The sequence below is a fragment of the Plectropomus leopardus genome, chromosome 7, assembly GCF_026936395.1.
Source record: "Plectropomus leopardus strain MGB_pleo_1.0 chromosome 7, ASM2693639v1, whole genome shotgun sequence".
Lineage (NCBI taxonomy): Eukaryota > Metazoa > Chordata > Actinopteri > Perciformes > Serranidae > Plectropomus > Plectropomus leopardus.
This window is the reverse complement of record NC_142182.1, coordinates 36,274,864-36,299,983: the sequence shown is the minus strand read 5'-3', so window position 1 is coordinate 36,299,983 and position 25,120 is coordinate 36,274,864. Positions and strand designations below refer to the sequence as shown.

General features: G+C 39.9%; 1 protein-coding gene across 10 annotated transcripts in view; it reads left to right on the top strand.

Moving 5' to 3' along the window:
• The window catches only part of mef2aa (myocyte enhancer factor 2aa), an 81,031-nt gene that overhangs the window by 49,503 nt on the left and 6,408 nt on the right, over positions 1 to 25,120 (top strand). For 3 of the 10 annotated variants that reach the window (XM_088080604.1, XM_088080602.1, XM_088080603.1), the window contains exons 4-8: positions 10,204 to 10,335; positions 10,404 to 10,538; positions 13,106 to 13,319; positions 15,106 to 15,165; positions 22,634 to 22,818. In XM_088080604.1, coding sequence (XP_087936730.1) covers positions 10,204 to 10,335; positions 10,404 to 10,538; positions 13,106 to 13,319; positions 15,106 to 15,165; positions 22,634 to 22,818 — 726 coding nt within the window. The remainder of the gene's footprint in view (positions 1 to 10,203; positions 10,336 to 10,403; positions 10,539 to 13,105; positions 13,320 to 15,105; positions 15,166 to 22,633; positions 22,819 to 25,120) is intronic. The other 7 variants (XM_088080609.1, XM_088080606.1, XM_088080610.1 and 4 more) reach the window with 5 other exon arrangements.

The window sequence follows — 25,120 nt, the reverse complement described above, 5'->3', positions numbered from 1 at the left end:
TTGCTTGTCAAAACAAACACTGGCTTTTCATACAACACCAGTGTCTATTTTCAGACAAGTGCAGTAGGACAAGTTAAAAATAAATATCTCAGAAATGCTATAGTGAAAACAGAGAAAAGCGTTGTCTTTTATAGCAGCAGCAATACCTCTGATAATGTTACTCACAGTTATGGTATGTTGTTTTACTTGCATAGTACACAGAAAATTCACCATGGCCCCTTTGACTTGTATACATTCTGTGTATGATGTGATAATATTTTATATACAGTATAATATAATATTTGGGTTTTGTTGTCTCGTGAATTTACCAGGTTCGCTACCATTGTACACAACTTGTACTGTATACCCAGAGACACTGCACAGAATTATTGTGCATATGGATAAACTGTTGTTTATCAGGAGGAACCAAAACAGTTGTTTTTTTTCTTTTCTGTTCACATAAACATCAAACAACTGAGTTATAACATGTTCAGTAGAAAGCTTCCAGATGTTGGAGAGTTTTTTTTTAATTATGGGTGGAGTCAGGTTATTTGCTCCCCCGTCTCCAGTCTTAATGCTAAACTTGGCTAATTGCCTCCTGGGTCTATTACCTGTGTCTTAGTACACAGACATGAAACTGAAGTAAAATCCATCTTCTCATCTAAATCTCATACACAGCGTGCTTTTCTGGTGGTTTTTGGGCACGCATAAAAGTCTAAATATTTTAACCTGCATGGCACGTTGCGTCTCCGTGTAATCGGCCCCTTAGAGACACATGGGTTAAGAGAGGAAGGGTAGGGGGCCCACAGACACTAATTATGCATAGGTCCCTGAATTTGGTGCTACGCCCCTGTGCACATTGCATCTTAATATTGATATCTCTTATGGAACCGACTGGTGAGAGTTGTCTGAAAAGTCTTCTCTTGCCACACTGAGTGAAGCAGAATTAATGGTTCTGTTTCGAGCAACATGCTGGGTTTCAAAGTGTCCCTTTTTGTAGGACAAGGACTCCTTTTCCTTTGGGCTTTTAGTGAAAAAGGGTCACCAGTCCTCTTTTGTAGTTTTCTGCGTATAATGAAACAGTTGTAATGTTCATGCAAGTGTATCACATACTGTTCTGTAATATGTGTCCTCTGCTGTGGCACACACAGCAATTGTTACCCGATGACAGAGTAATGACCTTTAATTTTTCAACATGTAGTTTGACTACTGAAATTAAACTTGTTATCATGTAAGATATGGGATTTTGTCTTTTGAGTGGCTTCACTCCATTATCAAGGTCTGGTTTTGTGTGTATTTCAAACCTGTCATGTATTGCAACTCATTGTTGTATTATGCCTCTGCTCTCCAGTGTGATGATGCTTGTTACCAGGTTACCGCTAAGAGATTTTTGCTTTTAGCACATGTCGTACTTCATCGACGTCAGAGCTTTTTTTCCACCCTCTCAACTACATGGCATATGTCTCATATCAAATCGAAGGTCCCTAAGAGAGCATGTAGTGAAAGGAGACTCAAAAACAAAAGACCACAAGCCACACTGCCTTCTTCTAAACATTTGTTTCCACTGGCGCAAATGAGTTAATACTCTAAGGTCTAACATTAGATATGCTCTCTCTCAAAACTTAAAAACATAGCAGTTTATTTGCCGGAGAAAAGATGTACAAGTTGTTTTTTTAAAGATAAATTACACTCTTTTTTTTACCCAATTCTTATTCAAAAAATGTTTCTTTTTTGAAGTTGTCTGTGAAATATCAGACTTCTGCAAAAAAATTCTTGGAGCCAATGTCTAGCTGACAGATGTTAAGTTTGAGAAACTACCAACATGGATAAGTTAAGGAAGACAATTGAGCCAATTTCTGAGGAAGTAACTTTTGCCTCGCACAGTGCTGAAGGTACAGGCGGGTTAAAGCAGGTTAACATAGTTCACCTTTCTGTAAAAACATCTGTTCATTCTAAAATGCTTCTGATAAATGTGTGATTGGCCAGGTATTTTTAAGTCATGTAGTCAACATGATGGACACCTTTATTACTAAGCCACATCTTGGAGCAAAAACTAAAAATCCACATTAAGTTCATTTTAGTTTGATCTGGTTCTCAAAATGTTTTACTTGTTCATTTTATAATTTTTTTAAATGCCCCGAGAAATGTACGTAAAAGTGGTCTCTTTCTCCTTTATGCATCAGCAAAAGATGAAGATGTCTGATGTGTCACTCTACTGCTGTTGTTCACATAAACAGAACAAAAAAAAGCCAATTAAACCATTTTAATAAAACATTTTATCGATTTCAAACTAATTGATGTTGACATTCATTTCATAAAGTCTGTCACATAAATTAAACATTACTATTATATATATTATACATCTTTTTTTCTGATATAAATCCTTTTATATTACAAGGCTGTCCAAGATAATTAAACTTTATACAGTGTACTTTTTATACGTTTTGATTGTTGCTGATCAGTGTTGACACATTAATTTTCATCTTTTTGTTCTTCAGAGGCATAAAACTTTTTAAAAGTTTCACCTTGTTGATATGACAATATACATAATTGCCAAAACAATTCAAATGAAAGATGCAACAGTGATGAATGCAAGAAGAATAATTGTATGTGTAGCATGTTTGGGGTGCTTGAAGTACTTGAGTTTGGAATTCAGAAATTCAAGAACTGGAATATAAAAATATATAAATAAATATAAATTTTTAAAAAATGGTACTTGGTCATTGAAAAAAATATGTGCATAAAATTGAGAGAAGAACAGAGGGAAGTAGGAGGAAGGATAAGTTATTTTGTGAAACATATTAGAGAATATTTTAAGGACCGGCTGTTCTTACAATTAAGTACTCAAGCTGTATGAGCAGTATGAGAACAGAGAGCCAACAGGGTGGTAAACGCCTGTAGATAGTCTGCGCCTGGATGTTTCACCAGACAGCAAAACACTCACTCTGAAACATCGTCAGCATTAGTTATTTTTCTGCTCCTTAACAGTGAGATAGATGGTCTTTGGAGAAAACAGTTTTGCCCTAGAGAATAAAACTGAGAGCTTGAAAAAGTCCTTGAATTTGACTTGGCCTTGTCTGTAAGAAAGCTGGATACTGTCATAATTCCTCATATTTTGATTGTCCCAGCGCTATCAGGAAAAGGAATGACATTGCTTCTTTACAATACGAATGTGTTGGATGGCACCTAATAGTGCATTAAGATAGTTTCTAAAAACTGAGTTTAAACTACATACCTGTCAAAACTGTGGTCTGAACCACATGAAATAGGTCAAAGATGGAGCTGACCTAATTTGGTTTGCACTTAGTTCCGGAGCAACAGTGATACTATGTTAAAGATCATCAGAACTACAAGCCATGAGTCCTTCCTCAGTGACCTTGTGAGCTGAGCTGAAACGAGACCTTGCTTTCGTACACAGCGGCTTCTGTGAGTTTGGTCGTGCAACAATCAGCTTGCCCTTGTGCCCCCCTCCTCCCACTGTGCGTGCTGTGCGGCCAACCCCTCCTGCCCAGAGGCGAGGACAGAGCAAAGCCTGCTGGGATGGGTGGGGGTGGGGGTGGTGGTGTGGGGGTTAGCTGGCACTGTGCCAACTTCCCCTGACTGGGGGCAAAGAGGGAGGCTGCTGTGTCTCAGATTGATGAGGACAGGTCTGTGGTCTGGGTATAGAGTGTTGCAGAACAGAAGTCCTGCTGGCACATCCTGCCCTCTCTGCCGCACGCCCCCCAGCCCTCCGTACTCGCCTTATCGGAACTTCTAAGTGTCCTTATGAATATTTTAGAGGCGAGCAGGAATGGGAGTTCAGGGTTGGGGGTATGGTTTCAAGGGCCCTGACAGCTAATGATCCACTCAATGACCAGAGAGAGAGGGCGGGAGACAGAGACACAGGGAACAGAAACGCTTGGAAAGATTTTCAATAATCTGTATGTTGATGTTTTTGTCTGAATTGTAATTCCCTCTGATCAGTTTTTAATGTGTGCCACCTTTTCTTTGTGTGGAGTGGAAACAGGGAGTGTGTTCTCATTCTCCTTAATCTGTAGATAATGATGACATTGGTTTGCCTTTATCCTCAATTTGTAGTTGAATTCCCTCCTGTCTATACTGAAAATATGCAGTCCGCTGATTGAGACTGTTCCCTCTCACTGTGGCGGCTAATAGCTTTGTCACATCAGTCATTCACCACAGTCTCAGAGCAGAAAGCTCTGAAGGGACCGCTCACTGCACAGCAATTGCCAGTAAAATGGATGGGCTATTTTTAATTGGCCAGCTAGTCGCATGCAGGTTATCATTTGCAGTATACAATATAAATGATAATCAGTTTGTTTTTGGTTGTTTCTATCATTTTTTTAGATTTACAAGTGAAGTGTGTAAAATTTAGGTTGATTTGGTGGCGTCTACCTGTGAATTTCAGATTACAATAACCTAACATTCCTTTAGTGTTCATTGTTCAGGAGGTTTTATCAGAAGCCAAATTATCCACAGAGGTCTCTTCCTTTTCAAAACAAACAGACCTGGTGATTAAAACTACTAACAACACTGAATAGCAGTTTCATGTGACAAATCAGTGCATCTCCAATGCAGTTTGGTGTCTCAAAGACGGGCAGCACCCGTATAGCACCCACTGCATGCTATTGTGTATTTACACCTTTCCTCTGAGAAATTAATCTATGCTCACCTTTATCTGATCCTGATGTTTAGTTTTAACCATGAGCCGAATTATCCACAGAGGTCTCCTCCTTTCCAAAACAGACACGGTAAATTAAACTGGTAAAAACACAGAATCAAGCAGTTTCATGTTACATATTAATGTATTTCTGATGCTATGTGGCATGTCACTGCAGGCAGCTTATTCAACACATGCTATTGTGTGCTTACCTGTTTTTCACTGGTTTTACCTAATATCCAGACATTCAGGAGGTTCCCACTGGAAGCTGATTTATTCACAGAGATCTCCTGCTCTCCAAAAAAAAAAGACCTAGTGATTTTATCTACTAGACAGACTAGATATAGCTGTTTCACTTCACAAATCAATGTAAATCCGGCGCTGCTCGTTGCAGATTAGCTTCATAATATGGAGGCAGACACGAAAAATCTTAAAAAACGAATCAATCAATCCATCAGTCAGACTTTATATGTATAGCACTGTATAGCACAGTATAGCATACACATATACACCATATACACCATATACACACATATACACTCATATAGGCAGGATAAAAATTATAAATAGAAAAAAAAATGAAATGATAATAGTAATAATAAGATAAATAAGTAGAATACTCAAATTGTAAAAAAAAAAAAAAAAGATAACAGCACAAAGTAAAAATAGAAATAAATATGTCAAAAATAATAAAATGGAAGTAGTAAAACTGTGAAACAGGCTTAAATGTATAAATAATAGTTAATAGATGAATATCAATAAAAAGCAACACTAAAAAAGATTTTTTAAAGATCTTTTAAAAATATCACCGTTCTCTTCTGGCTTTTTCTTCTTGAACCATTGTTTAGTTTGTCCATTGGGCTACTTTAGAAACATGGCGATGCAACATGACAATCTTCATAAATGAAGACCTGCTCTCTATGTAGATATTAACAGCTCACTCTAAAGTAAGGAAAACACACCAACTCTCATTTTCAGGTGATTTCAGATTAAAGAAAACATACCTATTAGATCATATGCATTTCTGCCAATATACCCCCTAAATCCTACACACTGGACCTTTAATAAGCATGACTCACTTTGGATTTATAGGTCACGACTTGAGCTCAGTTGACTGTGATGTGTCCATTGTCATTTTGGTGGCAGGTGGGCTTGAATGTCACTATGTCTAGCTACATGACAACAATGTGTGCCCCCCCCCCGAACACACACACACACAAACACACCCGCTGCTCTTCCTGTCTGCTGTGTAACTAGACAATGGAGTGAGGCACTGGAAGGACATGAATCTAGCCTCATATCCTCAAATCAGTCAGTAATGTGTAATGGTCATGAGATTAAACAAGATATGTCTGGGAATGACAGAGTTCTCCTTATCTACTGTAATACCCCCTTCACTCCTAACTTACTATATGTGGTGGGAAATGAAGAGACAGAGAAGATTTCTTACAGTACAGTAACCCAGTGCTGGGCCATGGCACACTACAGACAAACCAAAAGAGGCTTTTATTCCCCTCAAGTGAAGACTACAGCACCACAGGGGGAAAGGGAACATGATGGTAGTGAAAGTCTCTTAAGATGTTATATAAGAGCAGAAATATTCCTCAGCAGATAAAAGCCTTCCTATCAGCCGCCTCCCCATGCTGATTTTGTAGTGCGTTCACATTCAAAGAAGCCCTTTGATAAGCACATTAGATGGAACGGCCTGGACACAATGGTGATGTCATGAGGATTAGCACGCTACCTTGCTTAGTGTAGCGGCGGGCACAAGGGCTAATTCACAGCACTGCGGGGCGAGAGGCTGAGAGTCCCGGCTGAAATGAGGTGAGGGGAGGCCGCTGCAGAACAACCAGTTAAAATATAGCCTCCATGTACTTTGATAAACACGGCATGTATTAAACATTCATGTTGTCCTCCACTTTTGGAACATTTTGTGTAATTTTCCCCCGTGTCGCCATAACGTGAAAAACTTGGGCCTGTAATCAGAGCAGTGATGCACCAGTCGCAGGTCAGGTGGTGCTCTACCGATAGTGCTGTGATTCAGGCACAATGGAAGAAGCAGCCTCTTCATGCCTTCCTTTCAGCCATCTCCCCCACAATTTTTGAAGTTCAGCTTTTATGCCAAACCACTATCTTTCTCCTTTCACCCTGCCTTCTATTCACGTACAGTACTGTACAGTACATGAATAAGTTAAATGCAGAAAGCTCTCTTGACACAAGAGAGGGAGAGCATCAGAGCGAGGTTGTTTTCCAAGACTCGCAGCAGCAGAGTACGTTGCTTGGGCCCATTTCACTGCAAGTACTTCTCAAGAAACAGGTGATGTAGGTGGCTTATGCAACGGTTTGGGTTTTATTTTTAATCTATGGGATAGTGTTTGCTTCCATTTCGCAATAAAAATGTGAATACAATGCTTGAAAGTACATCTAATGTTCAGAACTGAGCCATTTAAAAACATTTTTTTTTATCCTCAGCAGATCTTAAGGCAGTCACTATATTTAGAAAGATTTCCTATTGTCATCACATCATTGTTACTTGCAAGGTTACTTATCACTGCACTATACTCTGTACTTACCATTTACTGCAAAACTGTAGAGCCAATTACTGTGCCGAATGTTCTCCATGGTTACAGCCAAGTTAATGGTCAGGGCTCAGGTGGAGATGGCATATAGATGTTTTCTTCGGGATAAGCCTTCCTGCAATGGGAAATGTTTTTTCTTAGGAGAAGTTCAAGTTTCACAAAAAAAAACAACAAAAAAAAACCTGATAGTCACACATACATACACGCACAGACAATGGTGCCTGCTTGCTCTGACGTCAGCCACTCACAGTCTCATTTTTATCTGAGGAGCAAAATTTCTATCAATACAGGTTTGGACTGCTGTGAGAAAATAGCAGCTGGCCTTGTTCCCACTCATCTTTGTGAGCCTCTCAGGACCTTGTGAATAGATTACACAAGTTCCCTTGTCCATACTCTTTGTGAGCCCCCCTCCTGCAACAAACAGCCCATATTTTTCATTAGAAATGCTTTGGAAAAAATCCCAACCTAAGCTCTATTCACATGCAGCCAACTTTACTTTTACAAGAGCAAACCCCATATTTTGATTCAGCATGTATGGAGCATTTAGAAGTTGCTTTTATATAACTATTCATTATGAAAAAAATAGTCCTTTTTTTTTGCATCCTGATTGTCTCAGTAAGTTTACCCCTTTTTCTAGGTCAGAACTTTGTCATGTCTGGAGTCGTCTGCAGCAGAGACATGTAAGAGCAGAGTTGATGTGAGGTCAGGTGGCCTTCAGGGCTCCATGTGGTCCCTTCTACGGCCATATCTCTGCGCGGCTGCCTCTGATTGGCCAGTACGGGGAGCCAGGTCCTGACAGGTGTTTGGAAGAGGGACACCTGTTTGGCCATGTGCTGATTTAGTGATCCATTTACTGGGAGCTGTGGGCAGCGTCTGTGGGACACCCATAACATGCCAAGTCATTTAACAAAGAATTACAGCCATGCTTTCCCAGGCCTGCCATGATATATGCATTAGAACGCCACAGAGACGATTAACTCTTGCACACCAAATGGCATGTACACACAACGCCATCATCCTTTTGAAGATAATACATATTGTAGTGATTCATGTAATGTATCATGGAGCAGATCTGATCGCTGCCTGCCCTTGTCTGCTGCTATCTGGTTCCTGCTCACCCACTGTGCTGCAACAACCCCTCCCTAAATGGCTTGGGCCAGTGGGTGCGGTGTAATGAAGGCTGGCCAAGCTTGTTGTGAAAGTAGAAAGTAGAGCAGCCCTGCCCATTTTGCAACCAGTCCGACCCAAGCTATTCCCATAATAAGCAGGTTTGGAGCCTAAATTTGCAGGTTCAGATCAGATCTTTTGCTCGCTGGTGGAGAAAGTGCATAGTTAAACCCCAGTAAACACAGGCCTTTCAGGACCCTAACTAAAGAGGGTTCGTTCAGTAAACAGGAAATGAACCAGCAAGGCGTTTTCTTAGAATGAGAAGAATGCCCCTGCTCTGTACCGCACCAAACAGTAATGCATCTGTGGTACAGTGCAGGCCATTCATTATCCACAAGACTTATGTCTCTCTCTCTCGCTCTCCTCTGGGCACTTATGTTTCAAGAGATGTGGGTTCTTTTCTGAACTTCCTTATTTTTGTGCACACTTCTAGATTGACATTGTTCTTGTGGCACAAAATCTACATCCCTGACAAATGATATGCATGTGAATGCATGGAGATGGGACTGAGCAGAGTTGGATTTAGCACTGTGTGGTTTTAATGAGCAATGATTTTATGCAGGACTCCCATAAAGCCATGGCACAGGTTTTAGGAAATGTAACTTACACTGAGGTTGTGGTGAGAAGCGCTGGGTTAGCCGCATTGTCTTGCACAGACCTAAACATACGTTCACATCGCTGTCAGAGCTGTAGAAACCGCCCTTCACCACACACACATTGCACACATGCACCACACACACTCCTACTCTCTTTCTCTTTCACACACACACACATACACACACACATTTTCTTCTTTCTTGGGTGATGAAGACCAGCAACAGAGAGTAAGGTCTCATTAGTGTGTGTAGGTCCCGCTCCCCTGCCTCACACTCTGACCCCTGCCTCCACAGGAGTCAATGACCTTCCTGTACACGCAAGGCCTCCGAGGCAGCCCACAGACAAGGCAGGGCACTGCTGCGGACCTGCACTAGTCTGATAGAGAAACCTTGCGAGCCACACATAAATCATGTTTTGATGTATGCTGCCTTGATATCACATGCTGTCACATGCTGTCAGCGAGTCTTGTTAACACCGCTATTCAGAGCTGTAATGAGGAGCATAGAACAGCCTGTAAGAAAGTGCACAGAACTGCTATTATTTGTTTGCTTTTATTGCATTTTTTTTCTTGAAGTTAGAACAAGCTCTTTATAACACCACAACACACCACCCTGTGTACTTACAGGCGCTTTGATTTCACAATAATTGCTCAATTTCATACTTAAATAGGCATCTTTGACCACATTTGATAATCCATGTTACTTCCCCACATGCATTAACTTTGATAAGATCCCACAAGTGACAACCATACTGTATTACAGACTGGGACAGCCTTAAAGTGTGCTGCTGTAGGATCTCCTTATGCTAGAGTTTCTTCCAGCTGGGTGGCTTATGATAACTGAAACAAAATGAAAAATGCAAACACACACTTGCAGCAAGAGGAGGAAGAACAGACAGGGATGGAGGCAGGGAGGAGGAGGGGGGAGAAGGAGAGGAAAAGGGAGGAGGACAATATTTTGTTTCTCTAAACACATCTGAGGGGTGAAAGGATATAGAGTGACATTTCAGTTTCCCCTTGGTACAGAGCCTTGTATTGAGCCACAGCTTAGCCTTGTATCAGTGTAGCAGCTGTTCATGTTGTACTGAAAAGAAAAAGGAATCACACAGAAGATGTTTGCTTTGTACATATATTTGTTTTATATTTTTCCAGAATAAATGTATATATTAGGTAACACTACTACTACCATACTGTTTCTTTTCAACTGTGCAATTTCCTTTCAGAAATTGAGAAACAAAGGCCATAATGACTGTGCTAGTCCTGATCCTGAAGACTGTTTTGGGCACAGCCCCCTCATGGACGACCATTTCGGCAAACTAAACGAAGAGAGTGATTTAATGTACAAGCGCTGTGGTGTAAGTACTTCCTTTGTCCCCTGCTGTTTTGTGTTGATTCCTTGTCTTTATGTTGATGTTCACTACAGGCGCTAAACAAGAAAGAACACAGAGGTTGTGATAGCCCGGACCCTGATGCCTCATATGTCCTCACTCCTCACACAGAAGAAAAGTATAAAAAAATTAATGAGGAGTTTGATAATATGATGAGAAATCATAAAATCGTAAGTACTGTAAATGCAACGTTTTTGCTTGGCTTTGTGGCACAAAGGATTTTCACTCTTTTTTTCATTTAACTTTTTCCTCTTTTTGTTACCCCCCCCACCTCCCCCGCAGAACTTCTGTCAACTTCTTTCAGAACTACTCTATCTTAAGATTAATGCCCCCCTTCACTGGGCGTGCATATGTTTCTTATGTTGATTTGTTCTGCAACTGATATTTTGGCACACCCTGATAAGATCACATTTCATGTGAACAGGTGAAATGTTGCATGCTTCTGCTGGAAAGATTACACCCCAGTATCATGGTCATGTTATCATTAATCAAACAGCAGTCTCTATTTAAACACATGCAGTAAATACGTGCTCACATATCACAAGTGTTTATTATAAAGACCTGCAAGGTTTTTTTTTCATCTCAAACCTAATTTTTATCCTATATTGGGCCTCATGCAAGTAACAGTATACAACAAATTTTCTCTTATTTTTGCTCGTATCTACGATTTGTTCTTCTTTTGTTAGTACCCATTGATTTTTGGGATAAACAAATGTTTTCTTGTTTTTGCTCTTCACTTAGGTAAGAGAACATTTTACAAGTGGTTCAGAGACTCTTACCAAGATAAGGGAAAAATATCTTGCCTTCACAGTCCACAAATTGTTGTCCAACACAAGGAAAAATAAGCTCTATATTTCAGGAACATTAAAGACAAATGCATGAATATCATTTAATCAAATTTATTTGAGGGTTTAGAGTAATTTTAATAATTGGATTGTTAAATTTCAGGGCTAAAGAGATACTGCTATACTTGGTGCATTAGTCCCAGTCACTGTAATTTCAGTTACTTCCCATCCCTCTGCTGACCAGAGCTGGAATGTAACTAGTTACTTTTATGTTAGTTTATTTTAATCCCATGCCATTTTCTTCCTCTACTCCATGACACTTTGGAGGGAAAAACTGTACTTTTTACTTCACTTCTTTTATGTAACGACATTACATATTAAAATTTTTGTGCACAAACCAAAATTATGACAATATACAAGTGCAGCTGAAACAGTTTAGTCAGTTAATTAGAAAATTAATTGGAACTACTATTTTCTTCATCTTGTAAGTTATTTTTTTAATGCAAAAGACATTTTATGGTTCCAGCTTCTCATATGTACATATGTGTATATGTATGTATGAGGACTTCCTGCTTTTTCCTCTAATTCTTTTAATTATTTTGATCTATTAAATTTATTTAAAGCTTTTTGTATGTGCACTTTTACTTTTAGTACTTCATTATGTGCAAAGTGAATGTGAAGTACATTCACTTTGTTTAAGTTTATTTAACAGTAGGCCTACAAAAATTTCACTCAGCAGAACTTCTTACAACCTTTTTGGTGTCATCTCTCCAGTTTTGGCTATGTATTTAAGTCTTTGCACACGGCACAAAACCTGCCCTTATATAGTGTTTAGGGGGCGTTACCTGTGCTAACAGGTGACTTATGATCAGTGGGATTCATTATTGAGCACACCTGGTCGGAGGAGATTTGGGTGGTGAAGAGCGTTTGGTGCATCTGGAGTTGACCTCTCTTATCTTTTCTCTTATCAGAAAATTAAGAGAAAATATCAGAGAAATTTAAGAGAATGTTGCTGCACGAGGTCCAATATCACAAAAGAGAGTAAAAATAGATTTATTTTCACAGTTCCGTAATAATGTCATGTTTTTCTTCTTAAATCTTTCTATTACCTCTCTCTCGGTGCATTCTAGCATAAAATATCTGGTACGCCTAAACAGCTCCAGCAGTAAAGTGTTCCCAGAGCACACTAACACTACACTATCATTTACATCCTCCCTTTCCCTCATCAAGCACCACACTGGCTCAACCGCTAAAACACCACAAATCTTTTGTGATCTTATCATGCGTGACAATATTAGAACTGTGCAAGAACATGGTGCATACTAAGCAGTCATTCTCTATATGTTCCTGACATGAAGAGCATCACTTTGCCATTAACAAACTAATGATAACGGCCAAGCCGGCTCACTGGATAATGCTATGATGAAACGTTCTCACTGCCACCTGTCATTCTCACTTGTGCTTTGCACAGTCAGCACTTTGTAGGTAAATGCAAGTGAGTCACAATTTTCGTAGCTGTGAATCCCCACCACCCCTCTCTGCTCTGCTGAGAAACACAGTGGCATTTCAAAAGGCAAAAGTAGTGCTGACTGCTGCAATGCCAAAGTGATCACCTGAATGCATGTTTTTTTTGTGTCTGTGTGTTCTGTGTGTTGCAGTATTACCAAAGATCTGTGTGTATGATGTTATTGAGAATGAACTTTTATGATGGCTCTATGGTGTCACTCAACAGCCCTCAGATGTCGGGCAGAAATGTTTCTTAAAATATTCTGTTATGAAGCAGCTGCTGAGTTGAAAATGCACAGTGTCCTTGTTTATGAAAGCAAACCCTCAAGGGGAGCTCTCTGCTAATGATGCCATGACAATCACTGACCCTTCAGATTTATCATTAAACCTTGTGTTTTACTGTGTTTGTGTGTAAACCTCTGTGTGTGTTTGTCTCCCTCTTGTAGCCCACAGCATTGCCTCAGCAGAACTTCTCCATGCATGTGGCAGTGCCTGTATCCAATCCAAATGCCATGTACCAGCCAGGAGGGACTCTGGGCAGCCAGGCCCTGGCAGCAGCCACAGCCTCTCTGAGTGACAGTGGGATGCTGTCCCCTCCACAGGCCTCTCTACACAGGAATGTGGGCTCAAGTGGAGGACCCCAGAGGCCCACCAGTACAGGTTAGTGGACAACAACCTCAGTTAACTGGTCAAAGTGGTGTATAGAGGACGATCCAGACCACTCAGTGCAGGTTTTATAAAGTTCATTAGAGACTCTTTTTGTGTATTTGTATATGATTATATTGATTTTTTTTTTAATTATCCCAATAGCATTTATTTTTGTTAAACAAAATAAGATTTCTGGTGAGAACTGATGATTGTCAACCAAAAGGGTGTTAGCCTAACATAGCATAAAAGGTTCAAGCAGGAAACAGATAGCCAGGATCTTGTTAATGCTAAAAAATCAACTACTGACTCATTCAAAGCTCATGAAGACATTAACATTAACGCATCATATCTTGTTTGTTTAACAACAGAAATTAATATGGGTTTTGAGGATGTTGTAGTAGCCTACTACTACAATTTTTTTTTTGACAAACTACAGTTAAAATATGTGTGCCCAGCATTTCTTTCAGGCCACATGAGAAGGGCTCCACTGGGCTCTTTTCTTTGTGTTTTAGAAACGCATTCATATAATAGCATTATGAGAGTGATCCACAGAAATAACCAAGAACGCTGTAGTGTGCATGCCAGGCTAGTAGTTGGCAGTGTGACGGTGATGACATACCATAGAATCTTGGTGGAATCTTGATTTATATTTGATCAATGCTGCCTAGTTTGACAGTTTGACTGCAGCTTACAAACACTTATTGACAGCTGCGTTAGGGACTACTCGGCTCTGATTTGCTGTTTTCCAACTAACATGCTAGTTTCTACCAAAGGCCATAAGAAGAACTACCAGGAGAAAGAGGAACAGGATTTTCTTCACAGATTTTTTGTCTCATTTATAATACAATAATGTGGATGCAGTTAGCTTCCAACTATTGCTTTAAGGTATTTTTTTGTCTCTCCCTAGAGAACATAAAGGTTTTTTTTCATGATAGCATTGGATGTAATGACCCAAGGTCAAGCAGTCATGTCATGCCGAAACCCTTTAACTGGTTTTGGTGTGATATATATTTTTCACACCCTCTGAAATGCTCATCATCACACCTTTTACTGTATCAGCATTGTGGAAAAATGATGTCAGTCTACGCTGATGCTTGTATGACTGGTCTGACTCAGTCGCTCCAGATGGCTTTTGCAAGATTTAGCTACACTGCATACGCTAGAAGTACATGCAACAAGGTGTGAAATGCCTCATTCAAAATTAACCACATATCAGAACTGGCTAACACCTTCCCATGCACAGGGGGGTTAGTTAATGGGTGTTTTTCACAATAACTCTTTCTTGATGATTCGCTGCTCTATCTGTATTGTTTGGGTTTTTTCCCCCTTTTTTTTAATGGTTCATATTGGATCAGCATATTTCAAAAGCTAAAATAATACCCACACTCATGTGGCATACTAGTACTATGTGCTTGATTTAAGTGTTGAAAGTGCAGAGTTTTCATTCGACTGTTGGTAGAGATTCTTGAAATTGATGCCTGATTGCCCAGAAAATGGATAAATATTTGTTGCAGGCTCGTCCTCATAGTGGAAATCTGTATTCACCATTTCAAACTTTATTAACATAACAAACACCATGCTGAACGCAGCTTGATGTTCAATATATGGTCTTTTATCACATATTGAATATTTCCAGACCATGAGGACACTGGTGGGAGTGCACACGCCTCCCTTTCGTGTGCTGTGAAGATAGATGTACATGACATTTTCATGTCTGGTCTGGCATCTCCATCACATGCTCTGCTAGCTTGCAGAAGGATGCAGATGGTTAATCATATCACTCTGTGCATCTCATTAGGTGGCATGCTGGATACCACAGACCTTTCAGTGCCAAGTGGTGTGGGCTCCAGCCCAGCGGGTAAGTCCTCCCTGGAGATTCATTAGCTCTCTGTAGCTCTGCCCAATAGGCCTCCTGCTTAGCACGCGAGCTGGATAGTTACGTTTCCATCTGTGATTGGTTCAAGGCGGTTGTCACTATCGTTGAGTGATAGTGCCTGTGCCCGAATATATTTTCACTGCATGCAAAGGGAATACAAGTGTTGCTCCTCTCTGCAGAGGAAATGCATAGTATGCTTGTTAAATGCATGTGTGATCGGAAATGGCTCAGCAGCATTCACACAGTGTGCTGTTTGTGCTTGACAGCAACCTGGGTAACCAGGCGAGGCAACTGGCTATCCAACTGACTTTGGCAGGTAAATAAATGCAGCGTTTCCTTTAAACTTGTCACCTCTATGTAGCCCTCCCTCATCCTGTTTCCTTCCCTCTATTGACAGGTGCATCTGTTTGCACCCCACTCCGATGACAGCCCTTATATGGCTGGAGAGGGTCTGTAGGATGCCTAGACCAGCATAACCCTTTAGGCATTCGGGCCATGACATCCCACTAAGTCCTCGGTACACAATGACCGGACGGCCTGTCATGGCTGCAATGTGATGGGTGAGAGGCGCAGGCAGGTGGAGTTTAACCCTATGAAATCTTTGCATATTGGCTTGATTTCATACAAGGCTCATGAACAGTGACAGAAGAAATGAACCAAAACTTAGTAAGAAATTATTTAAAAAAAATGAAAATACCTGAAAATTAAAAAGAAAATTAGAAAGAAAGAAAGAAAAATTTAAAAAAGGCAAATGAGACATGGAAAAGTTGCTTTAAAAGTTCTGTAAAATAATTAGGATAATTATGAATATTGCTTTTTCCCTAGCTTTTTTCTTCTTCCCTCGACATTTGTCCCTAGATATTTGTCTAAATCTACTAATTTCTGTAACTTGTGAAACATTTCTTACCAAGTTGCTTGTAGCCTTTTTTTTTTAACCATGTTTTTCAAAGAAATCACACCCATTTACTCAGGGTTCAAAGGTTTAAGTATTTGTGAAAGGTGACTCAAAGAAGCACAAGAAAAGTGATGTTGCCCTAGGTTTCAAAGTGTAAACTCTTTCTTTGTCACTTGTACTCCATGTAGTTTTTCTGACAAAATGCAGCATGGTGATATAAAATGATACGATATTTAATGTTCATCACTCGTGGGCGACCTCAAGAATAGATGCCTACTATGTGACATTTGGCTAGGTATTGATGAGAAAGTAAGATCACCTCAGATCAGTTTACAACATTTCAGAAAGAGTTCTGGGTAAGTTTGGGGTGTGGTGGCGGGTCAGGGTAGAGTCAAAATCCTCTGCCAGGGGGCGTCAGCGTTTGGCACAGTGTGAGCATGCTGCAGCTGTTGTTTGTACCGAGTGTGTCGAACAGCAGAGTCTACAGGGAGGAGAGAACCTCTCCAGCCCTGCTGTCAGATGACCATTCCTGACATAGCTCTGATTTTTCACAAGTAGCAGCTATGACCTCAGCAGAAGCCTTTGAAAGTGACCAGATGGAAGATGTGTGTGATATCTTCTCCCCTGTTCAATGGTGTCACCACAGAGAGAAGTTTGTTGTTGTTTTTACATAAAGCCAAGTAAACGCTGTACAGTTTTAGACCGTTTTTTATGCAGATTTTTGAGCCACACAACTCACTTTAGAGTTGGGCCAAATTTCAGCTTCGTCGGGACTCATATACCGTGCAGTTTACAGGGAGGAGCAAAGGCCGATCATCTGCTCGTACCTTTGGACGGTCGGATGAATTTCTGACATGTAAGAGGTTATGGTTACCCCACGTAGGCTCTCCATGGATGTTTTATAGGGAAGTCTGGATACAGCCATGGGGGTGGGGCCTCGTTCTTTCCTGTGAGAGCTGCTCATTGGCTCATGAAGCAGAAAAAGCTCTTTTTCTGGGTTTAGAATTGTGTTAAATACACAGATCTATTGGCCCATAGAGCATGTGTTGTAGAGATTAACGGCAGCCAAGTATGTCCAAGCGGGTAATTTAATGATATTGAAATGAGTCATTTCACGGTGGTTTTGACATTGACAAAAAAGGATTTACTGATTTACAGACATCTCTTTCCCAATGTATGTCAATATGGAAAAATCTTTCTGGGCCAGTGTGTATCAGTCAACCGACTCGCACAGTGTAATTCCACTTTTGGCCACTATGTTGAATTTGCATCAACGCCTGGCGCACTTCATGGGGGCTTGAGGGTCTCGCACAATTGAAGAAGAGTCACGATTCCTCAGTGTGGCAAACAGAGCATATGAAAACACCATGGCAACACGACAATGAAAGTGCACAACAAGGAACGTTACGTTAGCTATCAAATTAACAACTGTAAAAGTAGCTAGTTTACCTTCAATCCTCTCTGCAAAATGAACAAGCCATAATGTCCATGTCTTCCAAGCCATCTGTGAGTCTGTATGCGCCGGCGCCTGTTTTTTTCGGAGGTCTCAGCACACAGGATTGTACAGATTATCAAGGCAGCATGCTTCTGCCTTGTTTGCATTGTTGCTAATACCTGCCTCAGAGCTTTCAAACTAATCTCTATTTACAACTGTCAGCCAGGATGGCTTGACGATCGGACTGTACATTGTGAGCACATTAATCGTTAGCTTTGGCTTTACATCACAGACAATTTTCTTGTACAGTATGAGTTGGGATTAACAAGAGAATTTCTAAAATCGCACAGTGTATGCCCAGTTTAAGGCAAAGGGAAGAAGAAGTGAGTGAATACTGTCCACACAGCCTCTGGGCAGATGTTTGAACTGTGGGGGTTATTATTTACTAGCTGTTTGCAATTACACCTTATTACAACCTTTAGCTCTTGACTAGAGCCTTAAGAATGACAGTTGTGTGCTCTCTCTTATGGAATATGTCTGCTCGCTGTACACAACTCTTTAACAGTATTTAATCATTGCAAGCCCTTGAAATACACTTACAGAGTATGTTTTTGTGTTCAGCAGATCACATCAGGTAATAGGAAAAATAATTTGTACAGATTTTACTTTCAGAAAGTTATTTTCTTGTAGGTTGATTGAATGTGAAACATATATTCAAAGTTTGAGGATGATGATGAATCATACCCATGCTTTTTGAAAAACATAAAAACAATGGTATACCTGGTTGCCATCTGCCTTAAAAAATCACCTTCTGCACATCCTGCCTGGTATTAGTTATCTGAGACACAACAATAGGACTGTGCGTGGCATCTATTATTAGAAAACTGTTTTTGGAGACCTTGATTCACATCTATTATTTCTTGTCATTCATCAAGACATTTTCTCTTTTTCCTTAACCTGACATATGTGGGCTGCCAGGCACAATAAGTTGCAGTGTTTTCTTTTCCTGGCCTTAAAATGAAAACTGAATGTTTCAGTTGTAAACACAAGGCCTTATGTAATGCCTCTTTCCCAGACTGTGTTAATAATTCAGGACAATGAAGAGAAACCAAACAGCTCCAACACGCGCAGGTTTCAGTCAGAGAGGATTTATTGGCATGACTGAGCCGTACGAGGAGTCTGAATATGGAATGAGGGCAGACATCAGAAAAGCCCACTGAAACGTCCATGCTGAAAGGCTGGGTCTCAGCTTGCTACTTTGGCTCAAAATGAACTTTGTGATCTGAGTTTTTGTTTAGACGTGTGTTCCCCTCATGGCAATTATTTGAAAGAAGTACAGGAGTTAATCATCATCAGACATCTGAAGTCATAATCAGAGACAGATTCCAAAAATATGCAAGTCAGGTGGGTTAATCCAAGTCTAAATTAGCCTGTGAATACAGCACTGAGTGTCTGTCTGTCTTTGCCTGGTGAAGCACTGGCAATATGTGTCCTACTGTTATCAACCCAGAATATGATGGTATAAAAGTGAGCAAAGAAAATGACTGAATTTTAAAAGAGACGGTACATGCTTGATTCAGGCAGCTTATATAATGAAAAATGAGCACCAGGTATTTTATAATACTACAACAAAGCAGCAGCTTTATGAACAGTGAAATTTGGTGTATTAGTAAATTTAGACCATGGACTGTATTCATTTTGGACGTAGCTACTGAGATGTCACCCATTGGTTTGTGGATGATCTTGAAGTCTTGCCATCTTGTTTTTTTGGAGCCAGAAGTTACCATACTTAGACCAGAAGTTGGAGCAAGGGGTGGATCTCACTCACACACCTGCCACTCAAGCAGCCCCACCCTTAAATATAGGCAACTTTACGTCTTAATAAAATGTAAACGGTTGAGTTTTAAATAAAATATCACCTTCTGTACACTTACAAATGTTAAACTTTGCTATAGAGACCAAAACTGTTTGAGTACCAGGCTGTAAACATGTTTATTTGTGCTGTAAAGTTGGTCATTTTAACATAGGGATCTATGGAGATTAGCTTCATTTTTCAGCCTCTGAGGTTTCCACTTGATTTAGAGATGCACTGAGGAGTGGCACAGGAGGCGTTTATTATTTTTGGCTCTATTGTAGCAGCTTTTTTTTTTTTTTTTACAAAAACACTAACATAGACAATAAATAATTTTTTTTTTCTTACCATGTGCTTTGACCAACAAGGCAAAGCAGAAGCAGCACAGGTTTCTTGCAGAGGCAACATAACAATAAGAGTCAAACAATAATGCAGAACTAAGGCCAGTCAAAATTTAAAGTAGATTAAGAGAGAAACAATTACTAATAAAAAAAATAACAATAACAACCCATACTAATAAGGGTAAATACGATTCAAAGAATGAAAGCAGTAAACACAGGAATAATGGTATTTATGATAGAATTAGACACGATCAAGACAGAATAAAAGAACAAATTAAAAGATAAATTAATAGGCAAACAAAAATGGATTCATTAAACTAGACAAATTTAAAAAACAGTGCAGATAGGCTACCAACACGGGTAAGTTTTAATGTATAATTGAATTACCAGTAAGAACTTTTTAAAATGATGCACAAAAATGGAGATGAGGGGAAAAAAGCTCCCTTTTTAAGATCAACTTTAGGCTTGTAGCTTTTTTTTTCTTTTTGCTGCACAATTAAATACATGTTGCATTAAATATATATCATTTAAGGATATATACATATAAGATTATAATGTATGTGTTACCAGAGGGTTATACTTTTGATATTTGAGATATTTGAGAAACACTGGTATCTTCTTATGTGAAAGAGACCAAACATTGGGCAAGACACAGATAACGAGCTAATTTTTGATATTTCAGCAGAAAAAGCAGTACCTCAGTGTGACCCTGTGCACTTACAATGAGGTCTATCAGTTGAAGGGTATTTTGCATTCTAGCTTACTGGTGTGGCTTACTGCAAAACATAATAGGATGCAGCCATTGTTACATTTGTATAACTCACACCTTTGCTCTCCCTTCTAGGACACATATTTATGTTTTGGACAGAATCTCTGTTAAAATAGAATATCACAGCTCACTGATTGTTATCAGAAAGTTTTAACATGCCATATTACCAAGCTGTAACCAATACCTTGGCATGAATTGCACTAACATCTCATTCCTGTTGAATGACATCTTCACTGCTTTTAATCAGGTCCGCTATTTTTAGGGCCTTGGACATTTACTCTGCTAATTCTGTAAACATTGTTTTCTTGCAGCAGCCAAGTCTTGCATGATCAAAGCCAGAACTGACGGCAATAGCTGCTTGTATATACTGTTGATTCAGCTGTGAGATACTATTGTCGGCTTCATAACTGTTTATTTGACCGTGAATTGTTGCCGTCCTTATCTGTAGTCAGAGGGGCTATTGTTCTATTATGTTCCTACGCAAGAGCCTACTCATTGTGCACACACTTTGTGTTTCGCTGGGATACACTAAACACAATAGAGAAGTCAGCAACTTGTTGAAGTGTTACTGATCTGTTGATGCAGCGTGAGACGCTATTCATTCTTTCTTCCTCTCGTTTTCAGGATTTCAGCATGTTCACTGTATTGTTTAGCTTTTATCAAGAGTAATGTGAATTGCATTCAATTAAGAATTGAAGAGCAATTGAAATATTGCTGTTGTTATATTATTTTTTCTTAATAACCCACTGCTCCATTTTGATTTGAGTGGATTTGTTTGGAATCTGCAGAATCCAACTGCAGACCTCATTCAAATGAGTCACACAGTATCTTCAATATCAATATCATGCAGACAGTGTAAGGGCTCATTTTTAACCCTTTGAAACCTGAGGAAATTGGTTTGACTTTGAAATGCATGGGGAGAAGGTAAGAAGCAACTTAATAAGACATGATCCAAAAATTACCAACAAATTTGTGAAAGAAAATTACCAAATATGCAAATGTGCAATATGAAAAAATATCCCAAAAAAGACATTTTTCAAGACATTTTTCCCTGTCTCTGGGGTAAACTTTGAATAATCCTCCCCTCTTTTTTTAAACATTTTTTTAAGGAAATTTTCATGTCACAGTTTTAAAATTTCTTTTTTTTTTTCTTTTTTTTGTGGGACATTTTTTGTCAAGTTGGTCATGGCTTTTTTTCCCCTCATTTTATCGAAAGAAATCAAACCAATTTGTTTAGGTTGCTAAGGGTCAAGTAGCTTGTTAAAGGAGTTTAAACGCTGCACAAGAAAACTGATGCCAATCCAGGTTTCAAAGGGTTAACACTGTAGTTGTTTTGAAATGAATTTTTTTTTCAACTTTATTTATTTCTTTGCTTAAGTAACAATTATACCCCTTACGCATCGAATCCTTTTTTATTGGTGCAAGTATTTCTGAGATATTATTTTAGGGTACATAACATAGTGCAGCATTTTGTAAAATATAGAATAGCATCTATATATGTACCATGAATCTATGCAGACTGTAAAGAAATTTTCACAGTGAAAATTTATTTTTATTTCTTAAAGGATATATCTTAAATAGTGATAGTATTCAGCCTTTGCACTGGATAGTTGTCCATCAATAGAGTTGGGTGAGGTGGATGTGAGCTCATAAAATAAATAGGTGGAAACTCATCGTTTTTCAAAATAAAGGAAATGACCTATGACAGTGACATGATATGAACATCAAGGTGTGAACGTGTCAGGAAGAGTCTTGCACTTAGTTGTTGTCTGTGGGCACAGTGTTAAAACAACATGAGATCTTTTACTGTTTTTGCACTCGACTGTAATGGCTTCAGCTATTTCTTTTAAGCAGTCACAGTACATTTGTCAGTGAACTGCTCCTCATCCTGAGATGCAAAGAATTGACTCAGATGTAATCATTCACAATAAAAATAAAAGGCTCATCAATTTTGAAATGGACATTTTATTTTTGTAAATGTGCAGGATAATTATCCAAGTCTATTAAAACTTCCCAGAGGGTTGGAAACACTTAACGCTGCATGCTGCAGCAAGCTGGAAAAACAACGCTGTTTGAGAGGTTTGCTTGATGACTGCGAGTGTTGTCAGTCACAGTCTGTGGTTTGATGATGCGTTTCTGTCACTGTATACCTCTGCAGGGAACGGTTTTGTTAACCCTAGGGGCTCCCCGGGCGTCCTCAGCACACCCAGCGGCAATGGCCTGGGTAAAGTCATGCCCACCAAGTCTCCACCACCCCCTGGAGGGAACATGGGAATAGGAGGACGCAAGCCAGACCTGAGGGTTGTTATCCCTCCATCTAGCAAAGGAATGATGCCCCCGCTGGTGAGTACAGAGCACACCACTGCACACAAGTATTTGCAGCTAAAGGACCTTAAAGTACCTCTGCTGCAGGCCAGAGCATTCTTTGGTGGCATCTAGATTTTAATAGCAGAATGTTTTGTAGAATTTTGCTGCAACCAGTTAGTGTGAGGGTTTATCAGCCTACTGGGATTCACCTCACCTAAGCATTGTTCTGTTTGTGCTGTGTTCTTCTTCCATGGCCTCTGTTCACATGTGGGCAGAGTCTTGAATCTGCAGCCAAGGTGTCACCTCACACTCAATTATTCACATTAAATAAGAGGTTTTCTCTAATTATAATAATGAAGGTGCAGAGTGCTCTGACCACAGAGAACACCTGAGGCTAAACTAGACTCTTCTGGTCATAAATCAACATTAAGATTTAAAAAAGACAAAAAAAAAAAAAAAACAGTAAGTGTGGGATTGTCAGACAGTGGCCAGCAAATGGCCAAGGTTGCATGATGATGTTGTTGTCAGCAACAGGAGCCACTCCAGGAAAATGATTGTGTTTGGTAAATAAACCTTGGGTTACTGTGGGTGCTCCTCTATTGCAGAACTTCATCTTGCCTGGAGCAGCTTTTATACAAGTGTGTTATCATGTCGGCATGTGGAAATCAGCAGAGCAGGACAGGGTGTGTTGTAAGAGGTCTGAAACAGGTTAGGCGGTGGCGGCTGGCAGGTTTTTTCAGAGTGGTTGAGGCTGCGGAGGGCGCTGGCTGTGGCAGGTCTGCAGACAGCCTGTCATTAGGCCATAATGGTATTAAATTAATCACATCTCAGTGTGACAGAGTGTAGATGAAGACTTAATCAGGGGCCCAGGGTGTGAGCCAGATAATATCTTGTCGCCCTTGTCGTGTCTTCCTGCCGCTATTGATTGAGTGTGGGTATTAAGACAGCCCTGGCCTGGTCGCAGTATGTCCCACAGCACGGAAAAGATGGAAGATGGGCTTCTGGTTCCTCTTAAAGCACACAGAGGATTTGAAATACTAAGTGCTGTGGGGGCATTGTTGGTACCAGTGAAGAAATTCATATCTAACAGCTGATGACTGCACAGTGGTTGCAGTGTCACATCCAGAATCAGATGAGTGTTAGTCAATATCCAGAACAAGTCTATACTTTCTCTTCTTAAAGGGATAGTCTGGATTTTTTAAGAGGGGCTGTATGGGGTAATCCAAACTCTGGGTTATCCAGAGTCAGGAGGTGGATTTTCATTACAGATTTGCACAAAACTAATATTATTTTAGTTTTTTAATATTATAGTATTTTTGAAATGTTGATAAAAGACAATGGCGAGATGACTGTGTTTCCACTGAGTTATGTCCTGCGACTTCTCTGACGATAACATTCCAAGAAGCATGGCGATGGATGTTCAACTATTATCAGGTTTATTTCTATTGCAGCCACCACACTAGCCAGGTTTATTTCCAGTCGAAGGTGACATAGGCGTGTTATTAGAGTGATAATATAAAGGCAAGCCCCTTATACGTGGGAGCAGCCCAGGGGTTTCTGTTATTGCATTGCATAACTATGCAATGCAATAACAGCTTTTGTGGTGCCTGCTGCATCATGCCCGAGGAGCCAGTTCCTACCTAGAAGCACATAGCCATTGCATAATGTGACATAGACAAGCCAAAAAAGTGTGTCCATTGCAGTTTTGTGAAATATAGCATTTTTGAATCACCGAAAATACCACCTCATGCGAGCGTACAAACTTGTTGCAATAAATGGGAGTTTGATGAAATTGTGTTTCCTTCAGGTGTATTTTATATTTGCACAATTTGATGGTTAATGGAAACCCGCCTAGTGTCTTACATACAGTAGATATCAGTCATCACGCCCCCAGTTTTGAGAAGCAGACTGGAGTCCAGCATGGAAGCTAAGCAATGTACTGCTGTGGATGGGGGTTAGCAACTAAATGCATTTTACCCCCTGAGAAAAAGTCCTACCAAAGTAATCTTGACAGCTTTAAGTGTAAATTGACAGTATTTTTTTCTGCGCGATAGATTGTTCCAATGGGAAAACCGTTAACAGCTTTAGTTCCCTGACTAGGCAGCTGAAATGTTTTGTTGCTGGCCCCTTCACAGTCATAGATTCCATGTTGGACGCCTGCCTGCTTCTCTAAACTGGGGGCATGCTGACTGACATCTACGGTATATAAAACACTGACTATGGATAAGTGACCCCACTTCAAAAAATCTGAACTATCCCTTTAACTTCATTGGCAGTTGTCCAGGATGTGACTGTTTCTTCTTCACTTTTTACAAGACAAGACAAGTTAATCAGACGC